Source organism: Bombina bombina, chromosome 12 (assembly GCF_027579735.1).
Source record: "Bombina bombina isolate aBomBom1 chromosome 12, aBomBom1.pri, whole genome shotgun sequence".
In the NCBI taxonomy this organism is placed as follows: Eukaryota; Metazoa; Chordata; class Amphibia; order Anura; family Bombinatoridae; genus Bombina; species Bombina bombina.
The window spans coordinates 132,215,549-132,242,396 of NC_069510.1; the positions used below are offsets into that span (position 1 = coordinate 132,215,549).

At 41.1% G+C, this 26,848-nt stretch overlaps 1 protein-coding gene across 6 annotated transcripts in view; it reads left to right on the top strand.

Annotated features, from left to right (window-relative positions):
• The window catches only part of NUP214 (nucleoporin 214), a 207,496-nt gene that overhangs the window by 83,228 nt on the left and 97,420 nt on the right, over positions 1–26,848 (top strand). For all 6 annotated transcript variants that reach the window (XM_053695786.1, XM_053695791.1, XM_053695788.1 and 3 more), the window contains exon 25: positions 7,519–7,594. In XM_053695786.1, coding sequence (XP_053551761.1) covers positions 7,519–7,594 — 76 coding nt within the window. The remainder of the gene's footprint in view (positions 1–7,518; positions 7,595–26,848) is intronic.

Genomic DNA, 26,848 nt, shown 5'->3' on the forward strand with positions numbered 1-26,848 from the left:
TGTGATATGTATTTCTATGCCCCCTAGGGTTAAAAGATGTATTATTAATACAGGTTAGTATTAACACATCATTTGAGTGAATTGTTTTGTTTTAGCTGTAAAATCAACTCTTAAATCCATTTGTTTTTATTGGGGTTTTTTTGTGTGTATTGTCTCTTCTTTGCACATTACATCCAATCACTGTAAGTGGTATAATGCTTAAAGGGACATGAAAGTCAAAATTAAACTTGCCTGGTGCAGACTTTCTTATTTACTTCTATTATCAAATTGACTTTGGTGTGTTGGTATCCTTTGTGGAAGAGCATACCTAGGTCAGCTCAGGAGCGTGCACGTTTCATGTGCACTATTGAGCAGTAGTGATTGCATTTGCAAAGTCATCTAGTAAGTGCAATTGTACGTGTGAAATTTTTGGTTTATTAAACTCTGCTGTGAATCTTTGGATACGTTGTTCCCTCTTCTGCTCAATGTACTATTTTTACATTCAACATAATCCATCTAATTTAAAGGGAAAGTAAAGTCAAAATTAAACTTTCATTCATCTAGAGCACAGTCTTTATATGCACACTTTCTGAGGCAGCAGCTCCTACTGAGAATGCACAAGAACTTAGTACTCAAATGTGTTTGTGATTGGCTGCTGGCTGTCACATGACACAAGGGGGAAAGAAAATTGAACTGACCTTTTCTCCAACATAGGTGTGTCCGGTCCACGGCGTCATCCTTACTTGTGGGATATTCTCTTCCCCAACAGGAAATGGCAAAGAGCCCAGCAAAGCTGGTCACATGATCCCTCCTAGGCTCCGCCTACCCCAGTCATTCTCTTTGCCGTTGTACAGGCAACATCTCCACGGAGATGGCTTAGAGTTTTTTAGTGTTTAACTGTAGTTTTTATTATTCAATCAAGAGTTTGTTATTTTAAAATAGTGCTGGTATGTACTATTTACTCTGAAACAGAAAAGAGATGAAGATTTCTGTTTGTAAGAGGAAAATGATTTTAGCAACCGTTACTAAAATCGATGGCTGTTCCACACAGGACTGTTGAGAGGAATTAACTTCAGTTGGGGGAACAGTGAGCAGACTTTTGCTGCTTGAGGTATGACACATTCTAACAAGACGATGTAATGCTGGAAGCTGTCATTTTCCCTATGGGATCCGGTAAGCCATTTTTATTTAGACAGTAAATAAGGGCTTCACAAGGGCTTTTTAAGACTGTAGACATTTTCTGGGCTAAATCGATTCATATATTCACATATTTAGCCTTGAGGAATCATTTTAATCTGGGTATTTTGTAAAATAATATCGGCAGGCACTGTTTTAGACACCTTATTCTCTAGGGGCTTTCCCTAATCATAGGCAGAGCCTCATTTTCGCGCCGGTATTGCGCACTTGTTTTTGAGAAGCATGACATGCAGTCGCATGTGTGAGGAGCTCTGATACATAGAAAAGACTTTCTGAAGGCGTCATTTGGTATCGTATTCCCCTTTGGGCTTGGTTGGGTCTCAGCAAAGCAGATACCAGGGACTGTAAAGGGGTTAAAGATAAAAACGGCTCCGGTTCCGTTATTTTAAGGGTTAAAGCTTCCAAATTTGGTGTGCAATACTTTTAAGGCTTTAAGACACTGTGGTGAAATTTTGGTGAATTTTGAACAATTCCTTCATACTTTTTCGCAATTGCAGTAATAAAGTGTGTTCAGTTTAAAATTTAAAGTGACAGTAACGGTTTTATTTTAAAACGTTTTTTGTACTTTGTTATCAAGTTTATGCCTGTTTAACATGTCTGATCTACCAGATAGACTGTGTTCTGAATGTGGGGAAGCCAAGGTTCCTTCTCATTTAAATAGATGTGATTTATGTGACACAAAATTTAGAGAAAATGATGCCCAAGATGATTCCTCAAGTGAGGGGAGTAAGCATGGTACTGCATCATCTCCTCCTTCGTCTACACCAGTCTTGCCCACTCAGGAGGCCCCTAGTACATCTAGTGCGCCAATACTCCTTACTATGCAACAATTAACGGCTGTAATGGATAATTCTATCAAAAACATTTTAGCCAAAATGCCCACTTATCAGCGTAAGCGCGACTGCTCTGTTTTAGAAAATACTGAAGAGCATGAGGACGCTGACGATATTGGTTCTGAAGTGCCCCTTCACCAGTCTGAGGGGGCCAGGGAGGTTTTGTCTGAGGGAGAAATTTCAGATTCAGGGAAAATTTCTCAACAAGCTGAACCTGATGTGATTACATTTAAATTTAAATTGGAACATCTCCGCGCTCTGCTTAAGGAGGTGTTATCTACTCTGGATGATTGTGAGAATTTGGTCATTCCAGAGAAATTATGTAAAATGGACAAGTTCCTAGAGGTCCCGGGGCCCCCAGAAGCTTTTCCTATACCCAAGCGGGTGGCGGACATTGTAAATAAAGAATGGGAAAGGCCCGGTATACCTTTCGTCCCTCCCCCCATATTTAAAAAATTGTTTCCTATGGTCGACCCCAGAAAGGACTTATGGCAGACAGTCCCCAAGGTCGAGGGGGCGGTTTCTACTTTAAACAAACGCACCACTATACCCATAGAAGATAGTTGTGCTTTCAAAGATCCTATGGATAAAAAATTAGAAGGTTTGCTTAAAAAGATGTTTGTTCAGCAAGGTTACCTTCTACAACCAATTTCATGCATTGTCCCTGTCACTACAGCCGCGTGTTTCTGGTTCGATGAGCTAGAGAAGGCGATCACTAGTGATTCTCCTCCTTATGAGGAGATTATGGACAGAATCCGTGCTCTCAAATTGGCTAATTCTTTCACCCTAGATGCCACTTTGCAATTGGCTAGGTTAGCGGCGAAGAATTCTGGGTTTGCTATTGTGGCGCGCAGAGCGCTTTGGTTGAAATCTTGGTCAGCGGATGCGTCTTCCAAGAACAAATTGCTTAACATTCCTTTCAAGGGGAAAACGCTGTTTGGCCCTGACTTGAAAGAGATTATCTCGGATATCACTGGGGGTAAGGGCCACGCCCTTCCTCAGGATAGGTCTTTCAAGGCAAAAAATAAACCTAATTTTCGTCCCTTTCGTAGAAACGGACCAGCCCCAAGTGCTACGTCCTCTAAGCAAGAGGGTAATACTTCTCAAGCCAAGCCAGCCTGGAGACCAATGCAAGGCTGGAACAAGGGAAAGCAGGCCAAGAAGCCTGCCACTGCTACCAAGACAGCATGAAATGTTGGCCCCCGATCCGGGACCGGATCTGGTGGGGGGCAGACTCTCTCTCTTCGCTCAGGCTTGGGCAAGAGATGTTCTGGATCCTTGGGCACTAGAAATAGTCTCCCAAGGTTATCTTCTGGAATTCAAGGGGCTTCCCCCAAGGGGGAGGTTCCACAGGTCTCAATTGTCTTCAGACCACATAAAGAGACAGGCATTCTTACATTGTGTAGAAGACCTGTTAAAAATGGGAGTGATTCATCCTGTTCCATCAGGAGAACAAGGGATGGGGTTCTACTCCAATCTGTTCGTAGTTCCCAAAAAAGAGGGAACGTTCAGACCAATCTTAGATCTCAAGATCCTAAACAAGTTTCTCAAGGTTCCATCGTTCAAAATGGAAACCATTCGAACAATTCTTCCTTCCATCCAGGAAGGTCAATTCATGACCACGGTGGATTTAAAGGATGCGTACCTACATATTCCTATCCACAAGGAACATCATCGGTTCCTAAGGTTCGCATTCCTGGACAAGCATTACCAGTTCGTGGCACTTCCTTTCGGATTAGCCACTGCTCCAAGGATTTTCACAAAGGTACTAGGGTCCCTTCTAGCGGTGCTAAGACCAAGGGGCATTGCAGTAGTACCTTACTTGGACGACATTCTGATTCAAGCGTCGTCCCTTCCTCAAGCAAAGGCTCACACGGACATAGTCCTAGCCTTTCTCAGATCTCACGGATGGAAAGTGAACGTAGAAAAGAGTTCTCTATCTCCGTCAACAAGGGTTCCCTTCTTGGGAACAATAATAGACTCCTTAGAAATGAGGATTTTTCTGACAGAGGCCAGAAAAACAAAACTTCTGAACTCTTGTCAAATACTTCATTCCGTTCCTCTTCCTTCCATAGCGCAGTGCATGGAAGTAATAGGTTTGATGGTAGCGGCAATGGACATAGTTCCTTTTGCGCGCATTCATCTAAGACCATTACAACTGTGCATGCTTTTGACTCCTCCTTGGAGTCTCAACTTAGTTCTTTCAGTTCTTCAGGGGGTTCCGTTTGAACCCTTACATTCCGTTGATATTAAGTTATTATCTTGGAAAGTTTTGTTTTTGGTTGCAATTTCTTCTGCTAGAAGAGTTTCAGAATTATCTGCTCTGCAGTGTTCTCCTCCTTATCTGGTGTTCCATGCAGATAAGGTGGTTTTACGTACTAAACCTGGTTTTCTTCCGAAAGTTGTTTCTAACAAAAACATTAACCAGGAGATAGTCGTGCCTTCTTTGTGTCCGAATCCAGTTTCAAAGAAGGAACGTTTGTTGCACAATTTGGATGTTGTTCGCGCTCTAAAATTCTATTTAGATGCTACAAAGGATTTTAGACAAACATCTTCCTTGTTTGTTGTTTATTCTGGTAAAAGGAGAGGTCAAAAAGCAACTTCTACCTCTCTCTCTTTTTGGATTAAAAGCATCATCAGATTGGCTTATGAGACTGCCGGACGGCAGCCTCCTGAAAGAATCACAGCTCATTCCACTAGGGCTGTGGCTTCCACATGGGCCTTCAAGAACGAGGCTTCTGTTGATCAGATATGTAGGGCAGCGACTTGGTCTTCACTGCACAATTTTACCAAATTTTACAAGTTTGATACTTTTGCTTCTTCTGAGGCTATTTTTGGGAGAAAGGTTTTGCAAGCCGTGGTGCCTTCCATTTAGGTGACCTGATTTGCTCCCTCCCTTCATCCGTGTCCTAAAGCTTTGGTATTGGTTCCCACAAGTAAGGATGACGCCGTGGACCGGACACACCTATGTTGGAGAAAACAGAATTTATGTTTACCTGATAAATTACTTTCTCCAACGGTGTGTCCGGTCCACGGCCCACCCTGGTTTTTTAATCAGGTCTGATAATTTATTTTCTTTAACTACAGTCACCACGGTATCATATGGTTTCTCCTATGCAAATATTCCTCCTTTACGTCGGTCGAATGACTGGGGTAGGCGGAGCCTAGGAGGGATCATGTGACCAGCTTTGCTGGGCTCTTTGCCATTTCCTGTTGGGGAAGAGAATATCCCACAAGTAAGGATGACGCCGTGGACCGGACACACCGTTGGAGAAAGTAATTTATCAGGTAAACATAAATTCTGTTTTTTAGGAAAAATGTCAAAAGAACTGAAATAAGGAGGCAGTCTGCAGAGGCTTAGATACAAGGTAATCACAGAGGTAAAAAGTATATTAATATAACTGAGATAAGGGGCAGTCTGCAGAGGCTTACATACAGGGTAATCACAGAGGTAAAAAGTATATTAATATAACTGAGATAAGGAGCAGTCTGCAGAGGCTTAGATACAAGGTTATCACAGGTAAAAAGTGTATTAATATAAGTGAGATAAGGAGCAGTCTGCAGAGGCTTAGATAGGTTATCACATAGGTAAAAAGTGTATTAATATAACTGAGATAAGGAGCAGTCTGCAGAGGCTTAGATAGAAGGTTATCACAGAGGTAAAAAGTATATTAATATAACTGAGATAAGGAGCACGCTGCAGAGGCTTAGATACAAGGTAATCACAGAGGTAAAAAAATGTATTAATATAACTGAGATAAGGAGCAGTCTGCAGAGGCTTAGATACAGGGTAATCACAGAGGTAAAATGTATATTAATATAACTGAGATAAGGAGCAGTCTGCAGAGGCTTAGATAGAAGGTTATCACATAGGTAAAAAGTGTATTAATATAACTGAGATAAGGAGCAGTCTGCAGAGGCTTAGATAGAAGGTTATCACATAGGTAAAATGTATATTAATATAAACGTGTTGGTTATGCAAAACTGGGGAATGGGTAATAAAGGGATTATCTATCTTTTTAGAGTAGACTGTCCCTTAAACGGTCCTTGAACTGAATCAGCAGTGATTGACACTGTAAATAGAGAAAAGGGTTGTATAGGGCTGTGACTGTATGTCTGCCAGAAATATTAGCAAACGGCGCTGAGCAAGGCGATCAGTTATCTGTTATTTGGCACGTCTTAGTGTTTGCAACACATGGCATAACACTTATGCAGGTCATCTATTTTTGCATCTCTCTATATAGAGAAAAAATATGTTCTTGGTCAGTATGAAAAATAATACTCTTGAACAGGAGATACAACTGAACTCAGGTGTACGGTTTGGCCTTGTTAGTTAATGAGGTTACTTTGTTACTCCTGTCAGTGAGCAAAGGGTATCTTTAGGGTATACAAATCTATAACCCCTAGATATATACTACACAGGCCTGGTGCAAGCAGTCTTATGGCTAAAGGTATTACAGTAGGTTAAATTAAATACTATAAGAGTCATTTTACTACGTCTGCCATAAACTACATACACAATTGAAGGACATAAAATGCCTCTTGCTTTTGTGTAAATATTATGCTTGTCCCACAGACCAAAAAGCTAATTCTATAACTCTTAAAAAATCTGCAAAACAAACAGCCAGTATAAGCAGACTAACCTGGGTTACAGAGTTTGCTTTCTGCATCTAGGGAGTGCGGCACAAAAGCAAGACAAGCAGGGCCCAGAAAACCCCGGAGGCTCCTAGAATTTTACCCTGGCTTCTAATGTTTAGGGTTATTCTTCAGATATCCATATACAAATACCAATGTCTGTCTGGACCCTAAATATTTTTACTGGCTCCTAAATTTTGAACAGATTTGTCAACCCCCTGTTTTAATGACCTTTTAAAACTTTATCTGTAAGATTGCATGGGGGGGGGGGATATTGCCTTAACCTCACATTTATCTAACATTACATAGCAAGGGCCTTGCTTGTTGCAGGGACATGCTTTATATAAAATTACGCAACAAGGTCTGCACTCCCTGGCTTTTCAACATGTAGGATGCTTTAGTATGTCTGAAGAAGGAGCTGCAACACCAAAACGTCACTTTACTGATTCATGAAAAGCCAGAGTGTGTGACCCTTATTACCTAATTGTGTGACCTTGAATGAGGATGCGGATCCACCTGGAATTGTTTATGTAGAACTGTTGTAGCTTTCCTGGTACTGAACCCTACATGCGAGCATTAGTAGGACGTGCTCACCTGATACTAGTATGTTTAAAATTTACTCTATATTTTTAAGTCAAAATGATGCCTACGTGTTTAAATTGTGCTCTTTTATACAAATGATAGGACATATTTGAGTAGTTTCCCCTTTTTCATGGCAACCCCCCCTTTCCCCGAGATTATTTGTAAATCTGACCCTATGAGGGGGCATTTCATATTGTGTGTGTGTCTGTGTCTTGCAGTACATTTTTTCCGGTGCCCTGCTTTACGCACACGTTCTGCACTCTATTTAACACTATATTGTTTTTGTGTCTAGGCCGTCAGTACCACATTCTGCTGCCCAAGTTATACACCAGGTTTTGGCTACTGTGGGATCGACTCAAGCTAAACAGGTAATGTGTTGATGAGTCAAAGGACATAATTCTCAAAGGCTAAATTACTTGAAAGTGATGCAGCATAACTGTAAAATGCTGACAAGAAAATATCACCTGAGCATCTCAATGTAAAAAAGGTAGATGTATATAAAGGATGTTATAGCGCAAGATAATTCTCTATAATAATTAAATACACAGGCTCCTCTCCAATCTCCTAATCAGATTAGAAACAATAGTAATGAATAAGAGCGCCTCACTAAGAAATAGGCTAAAGTGTATGCATATAAAATTGGAACAATTTAATACATTAAAAATACGTAAATAATATAATCAACGGGATCCCAATGTGTAAAAAGGAATACTTATTGTTGTTCAAAAGAACAAATAAAAATAAAAAATCAAAGCGAAACAGATTGCAGAAATGATGTCCAAAATAGTGTCCAAGCGATGGGAAATAGATGTGTCCAAAAATATAATAAATAAAATAAATTTAAAATCTGTAAAAAAGTAAAGATCAGTATCTGAATGTGTAGTGATTTGTTCCAAGTCGAGTGAATAGACTCCTCAAATGTTTTTAAAAAGTGTCTATAGAGAACAAAAGAAAAACAACATAGTGCAGAATGCCTGTGGAAATTGTGCGTAAAGTACAAACAATATATATGCTTTCTGGAAAATCTTCAAAATGGGCACACACATCAGTTAGTCAGTCAATGCGTTTCAGCCCTTCGATATGGGACCTTTTCTTTCCAATGGCATGGAGAGCCCACAAATCCATTCTAATTACTAGTGGGAATTCAACTCCTGGCCAGCAGGAGGAGGCAAAGAACACCCCAGAAGTGTCACTTCCATTACCCATAATCCTTAGTCATTCTTTGCCTTGATCATCGGGAGGATTTGCGAAGATTGTGTCTGAAGAAATTAATCCTTTTTATGGGTACTTTTCCCTGCAAGCAAGGATTGGGGAAATGCTGTGCCCATGTAATTCTCTTTAGTAAGAGTAATGGTAAATTTTAGCAGTTGGAGGTCGGTGAGGAAGTCCTTACTTTAACTGCAACAATGTATGCTACCCCTTATATAGAAAACCAGGGTTGGTTACTCAATTTTTCTTGCATCTTCAGGTCCCTGTCAGTGGTCAGATGAGGCTGACAGACTTGGATGTGCTGTGACTGCTCCACAGCTGAAGACCCTGAAGGGTAAGTCCTTTTTTATATATTTCACAAAAGGATTGGGACATTCAGGGACTGAGTGGGACCTGCTACCTTCAAAAGGGGCTCTTACTCTATTATAGATATTTCTTTTTAATGACCCGAGTCCATGGATCATCTTAATTACTAATGGGAATATCACTCCTGCCCTGCAGGAGGCGGCAAAGAGCACCACATCAAAGCTGTTAAATATCTCCTCCCTTCCCTCCCAACCCAGTCATTCTCTTTGCCTACGTTAAGAGCAAGGAGGTGGTAAATTAGGTGTTAGAAAAGATTCTTCAATCAAGAGTTTATTAATTTAAAAGTGGTGCAAGATTGTGCTGCTTTGTCCTAGGGTGTAGCCGTAGTCGACATCAGTCTCTTCAGTAGAGCAGTGATGGCTTTAGAGCAATAGGAACTGGTGGGACATGATTCTCACTGCGCCTCCCATAAATTGTATGCTGCCCTGTCTCTGAAAGTCTGAGGTGATATTCTCCGTCCTTTCTTTTCTACACAGGCCCATGTGAGAAAGAGGACCTCTCAAGCCAAGTGAACTGCCCTGCTGTTGGGCAGCAATTTAAGGTAAGTGCTTACTTTAATTATATTCTGGGGAAGGATTTCTCTCAGACTAAGTTAGCACTTTATTTACTAAGGAGAGAATGAAGAGACTGTTTAAGATTTAAACTCTTTTATTCTCTGGGACACCTTATCTCTCCTACTGGAGAGGACTTGACAGCACAGCATGCACTGGGGCTCAGGAAACTTAAATAGATGGTTGTTCTCTGGGGACTTAAGTCGCTAGAACTGAGGGGAAAAGACTCAGTGTGAGGTGATTGTTTGTTTGTTATTACATTTTGGGCTAAGCTGCTGTCTAGCAAGCGGTAGACCCAATTTGCCTCCAGGTTTTTTTTTTCCAGTGGGTTCATTACCTCCCGGTGGCTTCTCTGTAGTTAACAATGGCGACCGGGGGATTACTTGTTGTACCGCCCACGATAGGCAGAGCTATGTGTGGCACCAATTTGGCCCGCACGCTCTCCTGCATTAATCCTAATTTGCAGTAAGCGGGAAAAGTCACTGGTTGCAAAAAAGAGACAGTGACGTAAGGGTGCTAGAAACACAGTCCTTTGTGTCTACACACAGATTGAGCCGGACAGCACTTCAGCTGAGTTCCGGACATTTTTCTAGACAAGAGACTGGTTACATACAAAAAAGACGGTAACGGCAAGTGCTAGACTCACAGTCTATGATTACTTACGTTTTTAAAATATAATTTGTAGCAGAAGGGCAGATGGGCACCTCAGCAAGATTAGGCTGAGGTGTAGATATGGTCTGCAGTAGTTGCGTACTATGTTAGCTTCTTTCAGCACACAAAAGTAAAAAGTTACACTTTAAAATTTAAAGAGACATTAACGTTTTTTATGTGTTATTTTTTTTTTACACAATTTAACCTGTTTCTTTGTCTAACTCATCCTTTGTGACTCAGGATGGACCTAGAGGACCTGCTAGGTGTCTCTTGGTTTTATGCTTTGATGCTAATGTGTTATATAAATAGATTTTTCTGAAACTACTCCTCCTAAGCCGCATGCTATTTAGGAGTCTATTGACAATGGTCATGATATGCCACAAATGTTTCCTAATATGTCCCAAAAATGTAAAGCCCACACGCAGTGCCCTGTGCTTCCTCTCGCACTCAACCTGGAGTTACCTTGCATTTCATGCATTGTCTGTTTTTCCCATAATGTAGGGAAAAGTACAAGAGGACATATATACAATCAGTGAATAGTGTGACTAATTCAGCAGTAGCTTTTCCGAATGTTTTTTTCCCTGTAACCTGAAAGAGGAGTATACTTCGGTGGTATCTGAGGGGGAATTATCGGACTCAGATGGGATAATACCTTTATCTGATCCTGAGATTGCTTCCTTTAGTTTTAGTTTCAATGCCTCCATTTGTAACTTGTGGAGGTTTTAGCTACCCTGGATGTCTCCGACACTACCGGCGTAGTCTATCCTAGAGAGTCCAGTAAATTATACTAATATTGTGATGTGCCCTTCATGGTGGAAGTATTTCCTGTACCAGATAGGGTTATACGGATATTTGCTTAGGAATAGGAGAAACCGGGTATCCCTGTTTTTCTCCTCCCCTATATTTAAAGGGATGATTTCTATAGCAGACTCTATCAAGGAGTCTTTGCAGAAGGGAGATGCTATTCCCATAGAGGATAGTAGTTCCTTAAGGACCCTATGGTCAGTAGTAAGAGGGTTTACATTGACAACCTGCAGTTGGTATGGCTACTGTCACCAGTGCGTCGGCGTACTGGTTTGATGCGTTGTCTGTTTCTATTGGACAGAGACCCCTCTCGAAGGGATAGCATGAAAGCCCTTAATTAAGTAATCTCCTTTAATACAGAGGTTTATTAAACTGGGAGCTATAATTCAGGCTTTGCCCTATTGGTCCGTAGATCATTATGGTTAAAATTTTGGTCTGCGGATGTTTCATCCACAGGATAAGAGAAATAAGCGAAGGGACGTCAGAGATAATTTTAGGTCCTTTCGATATTTCTAGGGAAATCCTTTCCCTCCTTCTCCCAAGCAGGAGCAGTCTAAATCTTTATGGAAGACCCAATCAGTCTTAGAATAGGAGAATACAGTCCAAGAAGCCTGCTGTTGAATCGATGACAGCATAAGGGCCTGCACCCGATCAGTAAGGGGGCAGGTTTTCCTCCTATCAGGCTTGGGTTTGTGTACATTGTGTCCCAGGGATACAGATTAGAGTTCAAGACCTCCTTCCAGGGGCAGGTGTCTGCTTTCAAGATTATCGGCAGACCAGACTAAATAGAGGCGCGCTTTTACGCTGTGTACGTAGCCTCTCCGACCTGAGAGTGATAGTTCCTGGTCCAATCCAGGAATGAGACCTGAGATGCTACTTCTATCTGTTCGTGGTTCCCACGAGTGAGGGAACCTTCAGACCTATTTTAGAACCCACTCAGGGTTCTCAGAGTGACGTATTTCAAGATAGACACTATCATTCCATTCATCCTTTGGTCCAAGAGGATGACCACTGGAGATTTGAAGGATGCATACTTGCATCTTCCCATCCACAAGGACTATCTCAAAATTACTAGGGTTTGCCTTTCTAGACAAACATTCCAGCCTGCCTTTCAACAAGCAGGATCACGCTTGATTTTTCCTGTAGTCTCCCGGATGGAAGGGGAATTTGGTAAAGAGTTTCCTTAGTTCCACCTACAAGGGTAGTTTTCTTGGAGAGCTATATTAGTCTCCTCATCAATAAAGCTGACAGTAGTCAGGAATTCAAGGAGTTCGATTCTTACCTAGCACTTCAGTCCCATCAGTGGCTCAGTGCATGGAGGTAATTCGGCTGAGGGTAGCGGCATAGGACATCCTTCCAGTTGCCCGTTTCCACCTTAGTTCTCAACAGTTAATAATTCTTAGTTGTTGTCTCAGGATTCTTGCACCCAGGGAACCTGCTTTCGCAGTTCTTCTGGGTGAATGTGTTAACAGATCCCAGCCTTTTGGGCTGGGAAACTGTTTGGGATCCTCTAAGAGCAGGGAACATGGACTCAGGTGGAGTCGGTTATTCCCATAAACGTTTTGAAAAAGTAAATCATCACCTGGCCTCAGTTAGCTTCGGCTGGGTTTATCAGGTTTAAGTTAGATCTTACTTCAGCCGTCGGGGGCTCTGAGTTTTCTCGGCCATGACAGAAATAGTCAAGATCGTCCAGTGGGTTGAGAACCACAATTACTGTCTGTAGACTACCTGCATCCCAGAAGGGTCTTCTGAGAGGCGGTCTTAGTAAGTAAGTAGACTTTTTACCCAGGGGAGAGGAAACTCCAGTCGGGAGTGTTCCAGACGGATTCTCAATGGGGTCAGTTGCAATTGAATCTCATGGCTTCTCGACAGAATACCAAGCTTCTGTGGTACGGGTTGAGGTCAAAGATCCCTCAGGCTGTTCTATGGACACCTTAGCATTACCTTGGAATTTTAGTTTTGCATACCTAATTCCTTCGTTTGATTTCTCTTCTGTAGTCTTGGCTCGAGCTAAGCAGGAGAAGGCATCAGTGATTCTCATTTCACCGGCGTGGCTCGCAGGATTGGTTTGCAGTCCTGGTGAACATGCCAAATCTTCCACCTGGGAGTCTATGTGAAGGAAGGACCTTCTACTTCAAGGACCCTTCTTTTATCCAATAATAGTTTCTCTGAAACTATTTTACCCATAGGTCATGGCGTAAATATTTATAATGGTGTGAATCCAGGGGCTATTCCTGGAGTAGAGTCAGGATTTTTAGGATATTGTCTTTTCTCCAAGAGGGATTGGAGAAAGGGATTTTCGACAATCACCTTAAAAGGTCGAATTTCTACCTTATCTATTTTATTATACTAGCGTCTGGCACATGTTCCAGATGTGAAATCCTTTTGTCAGGCTTGGATCAGGATCAGGCCTGTGTTCAAGCTAGGTACTCCTCCATGGAGTCTTAATTTGGTCCTAAGAGTTCTTCAAGGGGCTCCGTTTGAGCATATGCATTCCTTAGATATTAAGTTATCTTGGAAAGTTTTATTTTTTTGTTGCTAATTCTTCTGCTCGAAGAGTATCAGAGCTCTAGGCATTGCAGTATGAGTACCCTTACCTTATTTTTCATTTTAGATAAGGTAGTTTTACATACTAATTAAAGTTGTTTCTGATCGGAACATTAATCAGGAGATTAAGAAGGATCGGCGTCGGCACAATTTGGACGTGGTGCGTGCCTTAAAGTTTTTCCAGCAGGCGACTAAGGGTTTTCGTCAGTCTTCTGCTTTGTTGGTGTTTTTCTCAGGAAAAAGTTAGACAGATAGCTACGGCTACTTCTCTTTCTTTTTGGCTGAAGAGTATAATACTTTTTGCGTATGAGACTACTGGACAGCAGCTTCCAGAGAGAGTTACGGCTCATTCCACGAGGGCTGTTGCTTCCTCATGGGCATTTAAGAATGATGTTTCTATGGAACAGATTTGCAAGGCTGCGTCTTGGTCTTCTCTTCACACTTTTTCAAAATTCTACAAATTTGACATTTTTGAATCTGCTGAGGCTGCTTTTGGGAGAAAGGTTCTTCATGCAGTGGTGCCTTCCGTTTAGGTTCCCTGTCTTGTCCCTCCCGTATCATCTGTGTACTCTAGCTTGGGTATTGATTCCCATTAGTAATTAAGATGATCCATGGACTCATCGTGTCATTAAAAAGAAAAGTTATGCTTACCTGATTAATTTATTTCTTTTTTGACACGATGAGTCCATGGCCTGCCCTGTTTTTGTGAGACAGGTTGATGGTTTTATAAGCTTCAGACACCTCTGCACCTTGTTTCTTCCTTTCTCTCCTTTACTTAGGTTGAATGACTGGAGAGGGAGGAGCTATTTAACAGCTTTGCTGTGGTGCTCTTTGCCGCCTCCTGCAGGGCAGGAGTGATATTCCCATTAGTAATTAAGATGATCAGTGGACTCATCGTGTCAAAAAAGAAATAAATTTATCAGGTAAGCATACATTTTCTTTTCTTTCTAATGACACGAGTCCACGGATCATCATTAATTACTGTTGGGAATATCACTCCTGCCCAGCAGGAGGCGGCAAAGAGTACCACAGCAAAGCTTTTAAATATCTCCTCCCTTCCCTCCCAACCCAGTCATTCTCTTTGCCTACGTTAAGAGCAAGGAGGTGGTAAATTTAGGTGTTAGTAAAAGATTCTTCAATCAAGAGTTTATTATTTTTTAAGTAGTACAAGATTGTGCTGCTTTGTTCTGGGGTGTAGCCTGTGGTCCATATCAGTCTCTTCAGTAGAGCAGTGGTGGCTTTAGAGCAATGGGAACTTGTGGGACATAATTCTCACTGCGCCGCCCATATTTTTATGCTGCCCTAATCCTGATAGCCTAAGTAAGATTACTCAGGTTTTATCTTTTTTCCACAGGGCTATGTGAGGTTGAGGACCTCTCAAACCTGGTGAGCTGCCCTGCTGTCGGGCAGATTTTAAAGGTAAGTGCTGACTTTTTATTCTGGGTCTGGAGAAAACAAAGGATCTCAGTGGAAGTGGACCACTTTATTTACCTGGGACATAACTCCTATATATAAAAGGAGGCTTTCTGTGACAGCCCTTTTTAAGCAGGCACTGGGGCTGAGGAGACTAGATTATGTGATTTTTCACTCTGGGGGCTTAAATCACTAGGGCTGAGGAAAAAAGGACTTAGTATGAGGTGATTGTTTTGTTTTTAGTCACTTATAGGGCTAAGCTGCTTTCTAGCAAGCGGTAGTCCCAATTTGCGTCCAGGCTTGACAGATTAATTTAAAGGACCAGTAAACACAGCAGATTTGCATAATCAACAAATGCAAGATAACAAGACAATGCAATAGCTTTTACTCTGAATTTCAAATGAGTAGTAAATTCTTTTCTAACACATTTTAAAGTTCTGTATATTTCCACTCCCCCTGTACCATGTGATAGCAATCAGCCAATCACAAATGCATATACGTATAGTCTGAGTTCTTGCACATGCTCAGTAGGAGCTGGTGTCTCAAAAAAAGTGTAAATATAAAAGACTGTGCACATTTTTTTTAATGGAAAGTTGTTTAAAATTACATGCTGTATCTGAATCATGAAAATGTAATAAAACCTGAGTGTCCCTTTAACTCCCGGTGTCTTAACTGTTAAACAATAAGAATGGCGACCGGGAGATTGTTTGTTGTAACGCCCACGATGGGCGGAGCTATGTGTGGCGTCAATTTGGGTTGCGCACTCTTCTACAACACTTCCGATTATCGGAAAAGTCACAGAGTCACACAGAGTCTTTAGTGTTAACACATCTGTGGGGACTGGACAGCGTTACAGCTGAGTTCCGGACCTTTTTCTGAAAGACAACACAAAATGAAAAGTTACGTTTTAAAAGTAACGTTTGGAATGTAATCAGTATCAGAAGGGCAGGTATGCACCTCAGCAAAGTTAAACTGAGGGGTAGTTAGGTTCTGCAGTAACTGCGTACTAATTTAGCCTTTTTCTGCACACAAAAATAAAAAGTTACGTTTTAAAATTTAAAGAGACAGTATTGTTTTTTCTGTGAATTTTTATTAAAGAAATTTAAATGGTTTATTTGTTTAACTTATCATTGTGAGTCAGAATGGACCAAGAGGCCCTGCTAAGGTTTCTCTTGTTTTTATGCTTTGATGCCAATGTGGTACCACCATTCCCTTTCGGTTCCTCATCTATTGAGAGAACTTTAAGTTATAGAAATAGACTGTTTTCTGAACCAACTCTTTCTAAGGTGCATGCTGTGACAATGTTAAAGATATGCCGCAAATTTCTCCTCAAGTATCCCAAAATTTTATAGCCCACATGCAGTGCCCTGCACTTCCTCTCACACTCCACCTGGAGTTACCTTGCATTTCATGCATTGTCTTTTTTTCCCATGCTGCAGGGAAAAGCACAAGAGGACATATATTCAATCAGTGAATAATGTGACTGATTCAGTAGTAGCTATTCCGAATGTTTCTTCCCTGAAACCTGAAATGAAGATACTTCGGTAGTATCTGAGAGGGAAATCTCAGACTCAGATGGGGGTAATACCTTTTATCTGATCCTGAAGTTGTTTTCTTTCAGTTTTAGCTTGAATACCTCCGTTTGTATACTTGAGGAGGTTTTAGCTACCTTGGACGACTCCAACACTACCGGCGTAGTCAATCCTAAAGAGTCCAGTAAATTTTACAAATATTTTGATATACCCTCCATGGTGGAAGTATTTCCTGTACCAGATAGGGCTATAGAGATAATTGCTAAGGAATAGAAGAAGCCGGGCATCCTTTTTTCTCCTCCCCTATGTTTAAAAGGATGTTTCGTATAGCAGTCTCTATTAAGGAGTCTTGGCAGATACCCAAGGTGAATGGGGCAACTTCCACGCTAGCCAAGGGAGATACTATTCCCATAGAGGATAGTTGTTCCTTTAAGGACCCTAAGGATGAGAAGTTAGAGGGTTTACAATGGCAACCTGGGGTTTGTATGGCTACTGTCGCCAGTGCGGCGGCGTACTGGTTTGATGCGTTGTCTGATTCTCTTGGACAGACACCCCTCTCGAAGGGATAGGATAAAGGCCCTTAAGTTAGCAAATTACTTTATTACAGATGCTTCCCTTCAGATTATTAAGCAGGGTGCTACAATTTCAGGCTTACCATATTGGCCCGCTGAGCATTATAGGGTCGACAGTGGTTTCATCTACAGGATAGAGAAATAATCGAAAAAGATGTCAGAGTAATTTCATTCCTTTTGAGATTTCTATGGAAATCCTTCCTCTCCCTCTTCCAAGCAGGAGCAGTCTAAGCCTTCCTGGAGACCCAATCAGTCTTGGAACAGGGGAAAGTAGTCCAAGAAGCCTGCTGTTGAACAAAGATAGCTTGAAGGGCCTGTACCCGATCAGAATGGGGGCAGGTTTTCCTTCTTCACTCGGGCTTGGGTTTGTGATGTTCAAGATGCCTGGGTGGTGGACACTGTCCCAGGGATACAAACTAGGGTTCAAGACCTTTCCTCCCAGGGGCAGGTACTGCTTCAAGATTATCTGCAGACCAGACAAAAAGAGGGGCGTTCTTACTCCGTGTCCAGGTCCAATCCAGGGGCGAGATTTGGGATGCTATTCCTATCTGTTTGTGGTTCCTAAGAAGGAGGGAACCCTCAGACTAATTTAGAATCCACTCAAGATTCTCAGAGTGCTGTCCTTCAGGAGGGAAACTATAGTTCCATTCTTCCTTTGGTCCAAGAGGGTCAATTATGACCATGGTGGATTTGAAGGGTGCATACTTGCATGTTCCTATCCACAAGTTCTATCACACATTTCTAAGGTTTGCCTTTCTAGACAAACATTTCCAGTTCATTATAAGTGAAAAAGAGGGCGCCACATAGCGTGATACTGTTGTTGTAAAATCAGAAGGCAGAATATACAAAAAGGCTTACCAAATGGCTCTGCACCGTTCTATGACCGGTGATAACAGGCAGACTAACACTCTCAGTGGTTAGCACACTGGGTGGCCTCAGCTGAACTGCAGACAGGTGGATCTCAGTGTTGCTTGATTGCAGTAAACCAAACGTCTGTATAGACCATGTATTGCAGACTGCAGTGGATTTTAAAATCAAAACCCTTTTCAGGTTAGATCAATAAAAATGTAAGACAACTTCCATATGATAGAATTAAAATCTTTAATCCATATAAGAATTGCTACGCATTTCTAGACCAATGTCTGGTCTTTTCCTCAGGCATAAAAACAATGGATACAATTTAAACACATTGTAACCTTAAATACAGGTAAGTTTAAAACAGGAAGTTGTCATAGTTTCAAAAGTAGACCAATCGTAAAAAAGAAATCCCTGTGGATCTTATCAACACTGATTGAGAAATTTTAACCTGTGAGCTGACCGTTGTTAACAATATGTGTTAAAATGTTGCTAGGGTGTTTCTAAATTATAAAAGGTATCTATCACAGGTTAAAATGAAATAAATAGTGCTAAATATAAAACAATAACTGCAGCTGCTCCTAGCAGTTATAGGTATATGCGATTGGATGAACATATAAAGCATATTTGAATGAGAGATGTTTATTAAAAACTGACGTGTGGTGTTGTTTGAAGCTATGTGGTGGTGGATAGAATGTAAGTAATGTGAGAGGTGATGGGAATATAAAAGCAACCGAATCCAACTAGAAATATAATGGTGAATAGTATGCAATTGTAGCCAATGAATAATAATAATAGTAATAAAGATCTGGACCTCACGGCTGTGGAAATAAATGTAACAACGTTTTTTAATTATGGTTTTTACAAAGCCATCATGTGTCTTACTAGATTGCTTGCAATTTTCGGGTGTTAAAATCAGAATTCTATGTCTGAATAATCGGGAAGGTTTAGGAAAATTAGTGAAAATATATATGTTCTTAAAAAAGGTCTAGAATGAAATACATTGAATCTGACCCTACAGATTTAGCAAAAATGGAATAAATATAATTGAATTTTAATTTTGTTTTAATATATTTACTTTAACATTAATTGGTTTCTATGTAGATTTTATATAGAACCTCAAAATTATGATATGAGTATTCAGTGTTTACACAGAATGTCGATACATTTTACTTTTAAAACCTATAAATCCATAGGCAGTTCATGGATCTTTCCGACCTTGCCACAGCTCTCAGAATTAAGAGTTCTGGGATCACTGCTGGTGGTGCTTCGATTGAGGAGCATTGCAGTGGCACCTTCTCTGGACGACATTCTGTTTCAGGCGCCTTCCTTTCAACAAGCACGATTACGCACAGAAATGGGGTTATTTTTCCTGCGGTCTCACGTAGGGAAGGTGAATTTGGAAAAGAGTTCCTTAGTTCCAACTAAAAGAATAGTTTTCTTGGAGAACTATATTAGTCTCCTCGTCAATTAAGCTGACAGTAGTCAGGAATTCAAGGATTTTTGATTCTTGCCTAGCACTTCAGTCCTCTCCTCGGCCATCAGTGGCTCAGTGCATGGAGGTAATTGGGCTGATGGTAGCGGCAATGGATATCATTCCAGTTGCCCGTTTCCACCTCAGTCCACAGCATAAGAATACTTTGGTGGTTGTCTCAGGATCTTTTCTCTCAGGGAACCTACGTTCGCAGTTCTTCTGGGTGATTGTGACAACAGATGTTGGGCTGGAGAACTGTTTGGGGTTCTCTAAGAGCAGGGAACATGGACCCGGTCGGAGTCTGTTCTACACATAAACATTTTGGAATTGAGAGTAATCTTCAATCCTCTCCTAGCCTGATCTCAGTTAACTTCGGCCTGGTTTATCAGGTTCCAGTTAGGCTTACTTCAACCGTCAGGAACTCTGAGTTTTCTTGGCCATGATGGAGATAGCCAAGATCGTTCAGTGGGCTGAGACCCACAATTGCTGTCTGTCAGCGACCCCATCCCAGAAGGGACTTCTGAGAGACGGCCTTCGTAAGTAGGCAGACATTTTACCCAGGGGAATGGGAACTCCAGCCGGGAGTGTTTTTCCAGCCTGATTCTCAATGGGGTCAGTTGAAATTGAATCTCATGGCTTCTCGACAGAATGTCAAGCTTCCAAGGTACGGGTTGAGGTCAGGGATCCCTCAGGCAGTACTAATAGACGCTCTGGCGCTACTTTGGAATTTCAGTCTTGCATACTTAATCCTTCCGTGTGAATTTTTTTCCCGGAGGCTTGGCTCGAACTAAGCAGGAGAGGGCGTCGGTGATCCTCATTTCACCGGCGTGGCCCCACAAGATTGGTATGCAGTCCAGGTGGACATATCACATCTTCCACCTGGGAGTCTTCCGTTGAGGAAGGACCTTCTACTTCAAGGACCTTTCTTTTATCTAGATTTAGTTTCTCTGAAGCTGACTTCTTGAAGATGGACACTTTATTTTATCAAGCGTGGATTTTCGTAATCGGTCTTTGAGACCATGAATCAGGCTCGTAAGCCTGTGACTAGGAAAGCTTTACCCATAAGATATGGCGTAAATATTTATACTGGTGTGAATCTAAGGGATAATCTTAAAAGGAGTAGAGTTCGGATTCCTAAAATTAGGTATTTTCTCCTAGAAATACTTGCCTTGTCTATTTTGTTATATAATCGTCTGACGGACTTCCCAGACGTACATTCGTTTGGTCGGCCCTTGGCCAGGATCAGGCCTGTGTTTAAATCCATTAATCCTCTTTTGGAGTCTTAATTTAGTTCTTGAGGTTCTTCAGAGGGCTCCGTTTGAGCCGCTGTATTCCTTACATATTTTCTCTGCTCGTAGAGTGTTAGAGCTCTCGGCTTTACAGTGTGAGTCTCCTTACCTTATGCTCATTCGGATAAGGTGGGTTTACGTTCTAATTTAGGGTTTCCCCCTAAAGTGGTTTCAGAATGGAACATTAATCAGGTGATTGTTGTTATTTACTTGTGCCCTAATCCTTCCTTTTATGAGGATCGATTCCTACACAATCTGGACGTGATACATGCACTATGATTCTTTGTACAGGCGACTAAGGATATTAGTCAGTTTCCTGTTTAACGTCGGAGACAGAAAGCTACGGCCACTTCTTTTTCTTTGTGGCTGAAGTGTATCTTTTACTTTGCTTAAGAAATGTTGGTCATCAGTCTCCCGAGGGAGTTACGGCTTTGTCTGCGATGGTTGTTCCCTCTTCCTGGGCATTCAACTTGAAGCCTTATGGAACAGATTTGCAAGTCCGCAACCTGGTCATCTCTTCTCTCCTTTCAGACCTTTTAAGCATAAATGTTATCTGTTACTTTAGCTATATATTGCGGCTGAGCAGCTACCTGGGTTTTATCAGGGTTAGGGAATTTTGCTGGGTAATTATAGGATAAACATGGCTTTATGGTATGTGAGGACCGGGGGTCATGATATTCCTTTCACTTACACTTTGTTTCCCTGTTCGATCTGTTTTTACAGATCCTTAATTGGGGCACAATATTTATTGATGTGTGACAGTTCTTTTTCCCTCTGTTTGCTATTTCGTGAGGAATAGAACGTTGATGGCGTAGTTTACTTTACGCGCCTGTTTTTTCTTTCCCTTCAGCTGCGCCGCTTCTGTTTGCATACGAGGAAGGAGGCTACTGCAGGATGGCTATAGGCTTTTGAGGGCTGGAGTCTGAGGAAAGCACTTGGCCGTTTTTCACTATTGACCACATTATCAGCTCTCTTGCCCGCTTTGATACATAGCACACGGCTGTTTTTTCAAAGGGAATTTTTTTACCAGGCTACATTACAGCATAAATCAGCCGCATCTCAGCTCCTCCTATTGTAGGCCCCTGAGTTTGTAATAGCTGTTTAGGCTTGTAGGGCTTTTTATCGCAGCATATAGCCTCTTATATATAGAGGAGAAAGCTCCCCTGTGGGTGATTGCGGCGTACATATCTAAAATGGCCCTTCTATCTGAAGGAGCTCATGTAATTTCTTATGATGATAATAGTTTCATACGCCATTTACCCACACGCCACGGACTGTAATCATAGCTCAGCTTCTTCATGTGGTCTGTCTCAAGTGCGCTCCTTTATTCTAGCACTTCCTATATAATGTAATAGGGATGTTTTTTATACTGCCCTAACATTCTTTATTATAGCTTATAGCTTCTGTTTTTTATAGGCAGTTTTTATCTGTAACCTTTATATTGTGTGATAAAGGTAGGAACGGGGGCTGAGTTTTTTGCTCTAGACCTTATTACTTTTTTATAGTATTCATCTTTTTTCTACGGATTTGTCGCCATCTGGTGGCAGTTTCATGTAAAAATGCAATGTATTTCTCCCATGTTTTAACGTATACTTTATAATTTATATATAGTTATAATGTATACTTTGCAATCCCTTTGATAGTGTGGAGATTGCTTGCCTTTTATTGCAGCTTCCTTTTTTGTATTTAGTAAGATAATTTTTTATCTTTTTTATATATCTTAGTGGTTGTCCTATATATACATTCAATGAGGCATAGAACCACAGAGTTGGAATTCTATATTAGAATCAAAGGATTCAGCCCAGTAAGGTTAAAATTTATAGTGTTAGGACCAGTCTATTTTGGGACACCTTGTAAGTGGTGACTGGCTGAGCAGAATATGGAGTATAGAGTTTTAAACAGGCATTTGTTGCAGACTTTATATCAAAATAAGTGTGGTTTCATTTTGGATGTGCACTAATACTTTGTTGTTTGTTTATATATATATATATATATATATATATATATATAATGTGACTTAGTGGTCTTAGGACACTACTTTGTTTATTTTTTTTATATCTCCGTAGTTTAATATGGAATATATGAAAATGTTTCTGCATTTTCTTTTTCTTTAGCAGTTCCTTAAAAGGATAATAGACATAAAGAATTGTGTATGCTCTATATTCTTTGGGAAATGTTGTACGCCACCCTGTGGTGACTAATGGTTTTTCACTGTACATTTTTTATTTTACTGCTTCTATATTGCAGTAAGAAGCTTTACAACCCACAGGTCCATTCCTAGGGCTCGGTATGGGAATTGTATTATTCTACATAGGCTGATCCTAATTTCTTGAGATTAGGTCTCTTATGTGTATATTTTTTCTCTTCTCATGGAAGGAATTTATAATATTGAACACTGGATGTCCTTTTAATGTGAGATGTATTGTTCAGGTGCCATATAAGATATAAGTGTTCTTTGGACACTAGTTTTATTATTGGCTTTTTTCTTATTGTATGTATATGAGATCTATTTTTCTTTTCTCATATTGAGGGATATAAGATAATGTTTGGAACATATGTCCCAGATGACACATTCTTGTTCTTAGGTTCTTAAAAGTTTCCCTTTGTTGTTTATTGGACACTATTCTTTATTCTCTTTTATATTGAGATGAATATTTCGTCCAGAGTTATTGTTTGTTTGTGTGTGTATGTGTGTATATATATATATATATATATATATATATATATATATATATATATATATATGTATGTATATGTGTGTGTGTGTGTGTGTGTGTGTGTATGTATATTATATACATTTTTTTATTTTATTATTTTCTTCCTTGGGATGTTCTTAGGACTAAGAAATAATTTAATCTGTCTCTTGTTGAGGAGATTGTATCTTATGTCTGTGACATATTGTGTGGTCCTAGGTCAGATGTTTAGTTTTTCTTTAAAAAAAAGACTTTCGACTCACTTTAATCCCCAAAACAGCCAAATGTAACCTAGTGGTTAGCTTTGTGGCTTTGCAACCCTAAGGTGTTGGTTTGTATCCAGCTGCTGAACACTAGATGTTCTTTTAAAGTGTCTCAACTAATTCCTAGCCTGATGGTTAGCTTAGCTGACTAGCAAGCGGAAGGTTTGCCGTTTGAAACCAGCTGCAGCTACTTGCACATGTGTGTTAGCAAGAGGTTTAACAAGGTTCTGTTCTATTCTCTTTTTAGTCAGGGAACATTTCCAGTTCCTGCGGTTTGCCTTTTTAGACAAAACATTACGTCTTGTAGCCTTACATTTCGGCTCATTCTCTGTTTCCCGAATCTTTACGAAGGTTCTAGGGACTCTTCTGGCAGTTGCCAGATTTTAAGGAATTGCAGTGGCTCAGCACCTGGACGATATCTTGATTCAGGTGCCATCTTTTCATTTAGCAAGATCCCATGAGGATCTCTGTTGATTCTCCGCTTCCATGGGTGAAAGGTGAATCTGGAATAAAGCTCCTTGGTGTCAATTACCAAGGTATGTTTTTTGGGGACGGTCATAGACTCGATATTCTTGACGACGATCAGAAAATCCAAGCTTCTTGCTGCTTGACTTTCACTTCAGTTCTCTGACCGTCCATCGGTGGCTCTGTGTTTTGGAAGTAATGGTCTAATGGTGTCTTCCATGGACATTATTTATTTTGCCAATTTCTATCTGAGTCCTCTACAGATATGCTTGCTCAGACAATGTAACGGAAATCTCTCAGACTTCTCTGAGGATAATTCTAGATCCCCTTCCATGGGACTCTCTATCTTGGTGGATGTCGCAAGACATCTGTCTCAGGGTAAATGCTTTCTGAGACCATCCTGGGTAATTGTGACCACAGATGCCTGCCTGTCGGGCTGGAGAGCAATTTGGGGTTCCTTGAAGGCTCAGGGTCCTTGGACTCGAGAGGTCTTCTCTTCCCATAAACATCATAAGAGTTGAGAGCACTCTTCAATGTCTAACAGCCTGGCCTCAACTAAGTTTTGTCCGATTTATCAGATTCCAATCAGACATCACCTCGGTGGCATACATCAATCACCAAGGAGGGATTTGGAGTTTATTAGCCGGAGTCTCACAATTGTCTTCTATCTTTCATCCACATCCCAGGGGTGGAGAACTGAGAGGCGGATTTTCTGAGCAGGCAGACCTTTCATCCCGGGGGGTGGGCTCTCCATCCGGACGTATTCGCTATGATAACCCTCGTTGGATCTGATGGCGTTGCGCCTAGCTTCCAACGCCAAGCTTCCAAGGTACAGTTCAATATCAAGAGATCCAAAAGATGCTCTGCCAATTCCTTGGAACTTCAGTCTTGCATTCCTGTTCCCTCCATTTGCTCTCCTTCCTCAAGTCATTGCTCGTATCAAGCAGGAAAGGGCCTCTGTGATTCGAATAGCTCCCGCCTGACCTCGCAGAATCTGGTTTGCAGATGTGGTGAAGATGTCATCTCTTCCCCCTTGGAAGTTACCTTTGAGGAAGGACCTTCTACTCCAGGGTCCCTTCCTCCACCCAGATCTAGATTCTATGAAGCTGACTGCTTGGAGATTGAACGTCTAGTCTTGGCTAGGGTGTGGCTTTCTGAGCTCATTGATTTCATGCTTCAGGCACGTAAGCCTGTTTCTCAGAAAATTTACCATAAGATATGGCGTAAATACCTTTTATTAGTGTGAATAGAAAGGTTTCTCGTGGAGCAGGGTGAGGGTAACCAAAATGTTGTCCTTTCTTCAGGATGGCCTGGTGAAAGGTTAGTCAGTCAGTACTCTGAAGGGTCAGATTTCTGCTCTGTCTATTCTTTTGCTCAAATGTCTGGCAGACCTGCCAGATGTTCAATCTTTTGTGGAGGCCTTGGTCAGAATCAGGCCTGTATTTAAGCCTGTTGCTCCTCCATGGAGCCTAAATCTTGTTCTTAAAGTTCTGCAGCAGGCTCCATTTGAGCCTTTGCATTCAGTTGATATTAAGTTGTTATCTTAGACAGTTTTGTTTCCCCATGCTATTTCTTCTGCTTCTGTTCCGAATTTCCGGATCTGCAGTGCGATTTCCCCTTACCTTATTTTTTATGCGGATAAGGCGGTTCTTCGTACTAGGTTGGGATTTATTTCCAAGGTAGTATCGGATCGCAATATCAATCAGGAAATTGTTGTTCCTTCTCTTTCTCCTAATCCTTCTTAACAGAAGGAACGCCTGTTGCATAACCTGGATGTTCTGCGTCCTCTAAAATTTTACAGTCAAGCATCTAAAGTTTTTTGTCAATCATCTGCCCTGTTTGTTGTTTTTTCTGGTAAGCGTATGGGTCAGAAGGCCACTTCTACATCTCTTTCTCTCTGGTTGAGAAGTGTTACCCGGTCACCTTATAAAACAGTTGGTCGACAGCCTCCTGAGAGAATTACGGCTCATTTCACTAGGGCTGTCTCTCTTCTTTCTGGGCTTTCAAAAATTAAGATTTTGTGGAACAAGTCTGCAAGGTCGCCACTTGGTCCTCATTGCACACCTTTCTTTCATGTAATTAACAAGAGTCCATGAGCTAGTGACGTATGGGATATACATTCCTACCAGGAGGGGCAAAGTTTCCCAAACCTTAAAATGCCTATAAATACACCCCTCACCACACCCACAAATCAGTTTTACAAACTTTGCCTCCAAGGGAGGTGGTGAAGTAAGTTTGTGCTAGATTCTACGTTGATATGCGCTCCGCAGCAAGTTGGAGCCCGGTTTTCCTCTCAGCGTGCAGTGAATGTCAGAGGGATGTGAAGAGAGTATTGCCTATTGAATGCAGTGATCTCCTTCTACGGGGTCTATTTCATAAGGTTCTCTGTTATCGGTCGTAGAGATTCATCTCTTACCTCCCTTTTCAGATCGACGATATACTCTTATATTTACCATTTCCTCTACTGATTCTCGTTTCAGTACTGGTTTGGCTTTCTACAAACATGTAGATGAGTGTCCTGGGGTAAGTAAGTCTTATTTTCTGTGACACTCTAAGCTATGGTTGGGCACTTTATTTATAAAGTTCTAAATATATGTATTCAAACATTTATTTGCCTTGACTCAGAATGTTCAACTTTCCTTATTTCCAGACAGTCAGTTTCATATTTGGGATTATGCATTGAATTATCATATTTTTTCTTACCTCAAAAATTTGACTTTTTTCCCTGTGGGCTGTTAGGCTCGCGGGGGCTGAAAATGCTTCATTTTATTGCGTCATTCTTGGCGCGGACTTTTTTGGCGCAAAAATTATTTTCCGTTTCCGGCGTCATACGTGTCGCCGGAAGTTGCGTCATTTTTTGACGTTATTTTGCGTCAAAGATGTCGGCGTTCCGGATGTGGCGTCATTTTTGGCGCCAAAAGCATTTAGGCGCCAAATA